Source organism: Pyrus communis, chromosome 10 (genome assembly GCF_963583255.1).
Source record: "Pyrus communis chromosome 10, drPyrComm1.1, whole genome shotgun sequence".
Lineage (NCBI taxonomy): Eukaryota > Viridiplantae > Streptophyta > Magnoliopsida > Rosales > Rosaceae > Pyrus > Pyrus communis.
Window position 1 is genome coordinate 8,460,308 of NC_084812.1, and position 6,914 is coordinate 8,467,221.

Genomic DNA, 6,914 nt, shown 5'->3' on the forward strand with positions numbered 1-6,914 from the left:
TCCAAGATTGAAGATTGAGTGATCGTATAAGTACTTAGTCACTAAATTAGTAATGTGATCTCATTCTTCAACGAAAAAATATCATAAAGATTAATACACTCCAACAAATCAGTGTGCCACAATAACAAGGCCAACTGCAAGTAGATTGGTATTGAACTCACAAAAACTACATATCGTTCTCGCAAACAAGTGAGTTGAACATTATAAATATCAAGACAACTACCACTAAAACTAGAGACTAGCGGTTTTGCACTTGGATAAATAAACTGGTAAATAAGATATGGACGCACGGAGTAACTTAGTATTACGGTCTAGCAGTATTTCTTTTTACTTGTAAATGATAATTTTTAAGTTTGAATCTCATGAACGAAAAGTTCGATATCAACCTGTTCTCTTAGCTCTGTAGTGTAAATATATTGCTGTATATAAATAAAAAAAATTACGAACGCACGGGCTGAAATCTAAAGCCCAAAATATTAGAAAAACCTACGTATAGTCCAGATTTCAGCCCAGATCTTATCCCCAAAAAAAGCCCGTTACTGTGTGCTTGCAATTTAAGCAGAAAAACAAAAGGATTCCACAATCCGACAAAACAAAAAGACAGAGAATCTACGGAAACGAGAGATTTTTTTTAATGTGGTCAGCAAATAAGATGGTACATCACGTGTTATTATAAAAATAGTACGATTTATGTATTAAAAAATTAATAACTTACACAATAAAATTTTTCACCATTTATATAAAACCAATATTCGTGTCCCGTCAGAGTGAAAATTTTCCCGACAAAAACAGCGAAAGTTCGTCTTGTCCTCTCACCTTGTCTTTCAAATATACACATCAATTAGTGACCAAAAAAAAAAAAACCACACATCAACGTCGTCCCACGGACATTTATTACTTTTTTATTTCCGGTCAAAGTAAGCCAATCGTCTTCCTTCAAATTCTCAAAGGGTAGTTTCCGCCGCCATCGTCCTCCCGGCCCCGCTGACCGACCGACTGTCCAGATTGCTGCGCGGCAGACATGGGAAGGATTGGTTTGCTCGCTTCGGATTTGATAATCTCGTTCATGTGGGTATGGTCGGGGGTTTTGATTAAGATCTACGTGTTCAGCATTCTGGGGTTTGGTCACGGACCCGGCGGTGAGATTATCAAATGCGCCCTTTCGATTGTGAACATGTTCTTCTTCGCGTTGCTGGGAAAGGTTACCAACGGTGGCACCTACAATCCTTTGACCGTGTTGTCCGGCGCAATTACCGGGGATTTCAGCCGCTTCCTTTTCACTGTTGGTGCCAGAATCCCTGCTCAGGTGACCCCCATTCACTTGTTTGGTCGTTTGTTTGGATAGAGAGAGAATTTTGATGAAAATGACGGAAAATTTAATGGAAAGTCGATTGCTTTTTCTTTTTGGTTGATTGGATGTCTAAACTCCAAGCTTTTTATCTAAAATGTCCCGAGATCAGCATAACTATCACTTTAATGAACAATACACCAAAATAATTTGGGGTATTTATATCATTTTTTTCTTATTTAATAGGGTGTTTTCATGAAATAATGATTGATAGTGGCCAACTTAAGGATTAATTTTAAGTAAAAAGTTATGTGAATACAATTTTGGCTAAAATAACTGTTAAATAAGAACCAAATAACAAAAATACTATCAATTTAATAAATAATAGACCAAAATGACATGCAAAATTTGAGTATCTTTTAATCATATTTTCCTTGTTAGCGGAGTTTTTTCACAACCAAAATGATTAATGACGTCCAAATTCAAAGACTAATTCTATCGATTTTAAATCTCAGTACTATTTTAGCTAAAAAACGGAAATCTAATATGGGCATTTGTGACATAATGGTTTCATTATTTCTGTGATAAATGAACGGACTATATTGTTTCTTTGAGGTTGTTTGAAATTTGAATTCTAAGCTTCTTGTTCTTTAGTAGTTCTTGTTTGTCTTGTCTTTGACAAATTTAACGTAGAAGTTTGGGTAACCCTGTTTCAATACCCTAGTTCATTCTGCATCACCACCCCTAGCAGGTCGTATTGTGCTATCTAAACCTTTCCCCACCGCCGCCCTATGACGGATTAGTACCCGTTGTCGCGGCGCAGTGGGGGAGATACTTCTTCTTTAAGTCAGATTTATTCGAGGACCTGAAGAAGGAACCGAATGTGAATTCTCTAAGCAGATGAAGATGGCATTTTTTGCTAGTTCTTTCAATTTTGTTACTTGTGTATCTTACAGCAATGACCGTGTAGTTTCTCCGACATCACTCATTTATCTTCGTTTACCTCTCATCAGGTTATCGGCTCTATTGCTGGAGTTAGGCTCATAATCGCGACCTTTCCTGAAGTAGGTCATGGTCCTCGCTTGAACGTTGACCTCCATCGAGGTGCACTCACAGAAGGGTTGCTGACATTTGCGATTGTTACTGTCTCACTTGGGCTTGCCAGAAAAATCCCGGGGAGTTTCTTCAGGAAGACTTGGATCTCGAGTGTTTCCAAGTTAACTCTTCATATTCTCGGCTCTGATCTGACTGGCGGTTGTATGAACCCGGCTTCTGTAAGTACCTACAGGCGTTTCTGAGATTTAATTTACGTAACTTGAATGCACTAAACCTAACCTCATTTACTTTTGCAGGTGATGGGATGGGCTTATGCTCGTGGCGACCATTTTACAAGGGAGCATGTCATGGTTTATTGGCTTGCCCCGATAGAGGCAACTCTGCTGGCGATATGGACATTTAGGGTCGTCGTTCCACCAGTCCAAGAGGACAAGGTAGACATGAAGGCTAAATCAGAATGAAGAAATTCCACTGCATTTCTCGATATGTCCAACTGAGGTTCTAACCTGTTAACATTTAGAGAAGACAGCAAATGGTTGAATTAGGCAAGTTTCTCCTGTGTATGAAATCATTGCTGCCCTTGAATTTGTAATCTATAAAATTGAGGGTATTTCAATGCAATGTTCCTGAATTTCAATTCATTAGTTTTTTCTTTTGGCGTTAAATTTCTGGATGAACTGAATACTCGAACTGGCAAGCTCGACGGCCATCTGCAATTTTGCCTTAAAGATTACAATGGTGGGTTCGGCCCTTCGCCAGCTTAGCATCCATAACAAAAGTTGTTCTCTTACTTGTCTTGATTTCTCATACAGAGAGCCTGGTGGCGTGTTCATGGCAGTGCGAATCAGTAACCCAGCTACTTCCGACTTCCTTAACACAAAAGTTTGATATCAGCACATAATTCCCGGGCTTATCTGGCTCTAACTGCAGCAGATGCTTTGCAGCAAGCTCACCCCTTTAACATCCAGGTTAAGGCTACAAGCCTACAAGCATTCAACAGTGCTGACCAAACTGCTGCTGTAGGCCTAATGCCATGCTTAACCGTATCATCAAACACACACCACACTTCATCTATCTGACTGGCACGGCCTAACATATCCATGAAACACACAGTGCTCTGGACCCAGGTCCAGACCATACTTCTCTGTCTCAGAGTTAAAACACTCCCGGCCTTGCTCAGCCAGCCCCAAGTGCCCACAAGCCGAGAGAACAGCAAGACAAGTCACAGAATTCGGCAACACTCCAGTTCTTTCCTCCCCGATCGTGATGAACAGATCAAGAGCTTCGACCCCATCCCCATGACTTTCATATGCATCAATCATGTTTGTCCACGAAACCACATCATTATTACGAATTTTTCCAAACAAAGATCGAGCGTTAGAAATCTTCCCACATTTTGCTTAAGTGTCCAGCAGAACATTGTACATTTGGGTGTCGGATATGAACCCATGACGCCTTGCCACGCAATGTATCTGCTTCCCAATTCAGAAATTTGAATTCTCAGAGCAACCAGCAAGAGCGCTGGTAGGTGCAACTACATTCGGTTTCATGGTGGACATAATCGACAATGCCTCTTCATACTTCGGGTTTCGAACACACCCGGCAACTAGAGAATTGAACATGACACCATCCTTTCGACAATTCAAGGTCGAGAACACTTTCATTGCTTCACTTATATGCCAAAGGCCGGAGTAGAAATCAATCAAAGCAGTGCCCAAAATCACCATATCGCGTCCCATCACAACCACCATCCCATGAACCTGCTTGCCTTGTCAAAAGGACTTCGAAAAGGCGCAAGCTTTGAGCAAAGAACACGAAGTAAACTCGCTGAACTCCACTCCTTCCTTCCTCATTGCTTCAAAAACACCAACTGCTTCTCGGGCAAGCCCGCGCCTTAAAAGGCTCAAAAACAACGCGTTCCAAGTCACAACATCCTTGAACTCCATCTCTTCAAATGCTCTGACAGAGTCCTCCAGAAACCCGTACTTGGAGTACAAGTCCAAGATGGCTGTCTTAGCCACAGTTCCTGACTCGGCGCCAGTTTTGGTCATTAAACTGCGGACTTGCCTGCCTCGTTCGGGGAGGGGCAGCGCCCTGCAGGCGCTCAGTACCGGAGTGAAAGTGTACGCATTGAGGTCGGATTTCGCGCAAAGAACGCGGCAGAAGAGAGCCCATGTGGTGGAAAATTGTCCGTTACGGGTTTAGCTTATATGAAACTCCTTCCATGTGAACTACGAGCAAGAATTGCACTGTTTTCAGGGCAGACCAATTTTAGTCTATATGAAACTTAGAAATGGTAAGTGATGGATTGTCTTGGTGGCCAGGATTTTCCTCTTCAACCCTGACATCCCGAGGCCAGTTTGAAAGTCACAGGGCTCAAACTAGGTCACAAATAACATCAAAACTCGAGGGGCCGATCCAACAAAAGATTTTAGATACCGAATTTTGAGGCTGAAACTCGATGCATTTTTTCACGACGTAAAATTGATGAACACAAAAGGAAAGCGCAAAAAACAGAACATGGCTAGTAGACTAACCAAAATGTAGAACCAAAGAAAGATACAAGCAACAAGAAAATGGAGAAACTAAAACCGAGGACCAATTTATAAATTGTAGCACTTCATTAAGAATATCGAAACGTTCCATTACAGCAGTTTTCTTTTTCTTCTCAAAAACAGAAGAGAAAGTTGCTGATCAATCAGAAAGGACGGGCAGAGCCATATGCTAGAGATATTCTTCATGTTTTGAACTTGACACTTCAGCCGGCCCCAAAAATTATTCGAAATGTAAAGCAGCCATTCGCCATAAATCCGCACATAAACAAAACACTCACTTACACTAAATCTCAAGAGGTGGTACCCTTACCAACATCATTAATAGTCGTACTTGCTTAAGCAGACTTAGGTGGCAATACGTTATCAGGAAGAGTAATCTCTGCCGGTGTCTCACGAGTGACACCCAACATAGAGTCATATTCCTCATCACGGCGTCCAAACTTCTTTCGCAGCGCCTTCTCAAACTCTATCTCATCGAGGGGCTTTGCATTTTCAGCTGCATGAACCTGAGCCAAGTTGGAATAGTTTAAGGCTGACTGGGAGATGAAGGCCATCTCATCTTCTGTGAGCTTCCTCAGGAACCTTGCTGGATTCCCTCCCCATACCTGTTATTAAACATTCAGTAAACAACCAGTTTGAAAATTTCAGGTTGGTCGTTAAAAATGATTAACAAAAAGAGCCCCATTCAGTTTAAAAGTTGGCAGCTCACATTGAGTCACTTGATAACTTCCCACGTGAACTTTGTATTAAGAGTTTGTGAAATCAAGAAACTAGTTAACTCGATACGGAATTGTCACATTCCATGCCAATAAAGGGAGTTTTGACATACCTCTCCACAGGGGATCCTTGTGTTCTGCCTTACAAGAGCTCCGGCAGCAACCATGGCGTGTTTCTCGACATAAACCCCATCGAGCAAGGTTGCAGCCATGCCCACAAATGCCTCATCCTCCACAGTACATCCATGCAAGACAGCACTGTGGCCTGCACGGTTCAAATAAAAAACCACAACCCCAGCATCAGATCCTAAAGCAGCAACCACATCACCGGAAACACAATCACATGTAACTCACCTACAGTGACATTGTCTCCGATAATGGTAGGCAAAACCTTGCCACTCAAGTTAGATTTTGCCACATGAACAAGGGAATTGTCTTGAATGTTGGTCCCAGACCCAATGCTGATGCTGTTAACATCGCCTTCACACCCGAAAACAACAATCGGAGTAAATAAATCAAAGTTCGTGATTACACGTGTAATTGCAACAACAAATTGGCCTAATTTTTTACATAACTAGATTCTCAAAACAAAATTATCCTACTTTAGGAGTTAAAATTATCTTAATCAACTTTGCTAACAACCAAAATATAATGATCAAATTCACAGAAATGCTGACCTCTCAAAACGCAACCGTACCAAATGGAGGAACCTCGGCCCACCTGAACTTGGCCTATGATCGATGCACTGGGCGCCACAAACGCCTCCTTATCGACCACCGGAGCTTTGTCGAACACGTTCATCAGCGTTCGATGCCGCGACACTGATCAAAACAATCACAACACAATCAAGCAAAATCCAACCTCTGCAGGTCTCAAAATTCGATTCAATATTCCATAAACAAAGCCACAGAATCAGGAATGAGTAATCTGCGTGATTTAGGGTTTGAAGAAATTGAGAGACAAATGAGAAGAATTCGGGGCGTACGCTGTTCTTGGAAGTAGTAGTTGCCTTGGAGGCGGGAACCGAGGCGGTCAATGGCTTGGCCGGTCTCGCGGATCCAGAATCCAACGGTGTAGACTGCTCTGCCCAGGGTCCCCATCGTCGTCGGAGATTGGAGGGTTTCGTAAAGCGTGAGTTTTCAGGGGGAAGGTGTATGCAGCGGCGCGTATCGGTCTCAGTCGCGGTCTCAGCTGTGAGTGGCGGAGCAAAGCATTGAGAGTTTGAGAAGTTTGAGGAGGAGAGCGCAGCCGCTGACAAATGGTTTGGAAATGTTGGCGAGCATGGGGGTTGCTGGACTC

At 42.3% G+C, this 6,914-nt stretch overlaps 2 protein-coding genes and 1 pseudogene across 2 annotated transcripts; 1 reads left to right on the forward strand and 2 right to left on the reverse strand.

The window, feature by feature from the left end:
* Positions 1-851: 851 nt before the first annotated feature.
* Positions 852-2,981, forward strand: LOC137748509 (probable aquaporin SIP2-1). Its single transcript, XM_068488670.1, has 3 exons — positions 852-1,306; positions 2,302-2,562; positions 2,641-2,981. Exons 1-3 carry the CDS (start codon positions 1,022-1,024, stop codon positions 2,803-2,805), a joined length of 711 nt encoding a protein of 236 aa, XP_068344771.1. The 5' UTR covers positions 852-1,021; the 3' UTR covers positions 2,806-2,981.
* A 167-nt stretch (positions 2,982-3,148) lies between these two features.
* LOC137747802 (pentatricopeptide repeat-containing protein At5g66500, mitochondrial-like) lies at positions 3,149-4,542 on the reverse strand (annotated as a pseudogene).
* A 408-nt stretch (positions 4,543-4,950) lies between these two features.
* Positions 4,951-6,914, reverse strand: LOC137747274 (gamma carbonic anhydrase 1, mitochondrial). The gene is made up of 5 exons (XM_068487351.1): positions 6,601-6,914; positions 6,293-6,436; positions 5,970-6,095; positions 5,729-5,880; positions 4,951-5,504 (listed from the first exon to the last, which is right to left on the reverse strand). Exons 1-5 carry the CDS (start codon positions 6,713-6,715, stop codon positions 5,235-5,237), a joined length of 807 nt encoding a protein of 268 aa, XP_068343452.1. The 5' UTR covers positions 6,716-6,914; the 3' UTR covers positions 4,951-5,234.

Excerpts from the sequence above, each read along its gene's own strand:
- LOC137747274 (XM_068487351.1), bottom strand. The coding sequence starts at position 6,715 with ATGGGGACCCTGGGCAGAGCAGTCTACACCGTTGGATTCTGGATCCGC. Across the intron at positions 6,437-6,600 it reads CTACTACTTCCAAGAACAGC|TGTCGCGGCATCGAACGCTG; the intron begins GTACGCCCCGAA and ends TGTTTTGATCAG. Across the intron at positions 6,096-6,292 it reads GTACGGTTGCGTTTTGAGAG|GCGATGTTAACAGCATCAGC; the intron begins GTCAGCATTTCT and ends TCGGGTGTGAAG.
- LOC137748509 (XM_068488670.1), top strand. The coding sequence starts at position 1,022 with ATGGGAAGGATTGGTTTGCTCGCTTCGGATTTGATAATCTCGTTCATG. Across the intron at positions 1,307-2,301 it reads GTGCCAGAATCCCTGCTCAG|GTTATCGGCTCTATTGCTGG; the intron begins GTGACCCCCATT and ends ACCTCTCATCAG. Across the intron at positions 2,563-2,640 it reads GTTGTATGAACCCGGCTTCT|GTGATGGGATGGGCTTATGC; the intron begins GTAAGTACCTAC and ends TTACTTTTGCAG.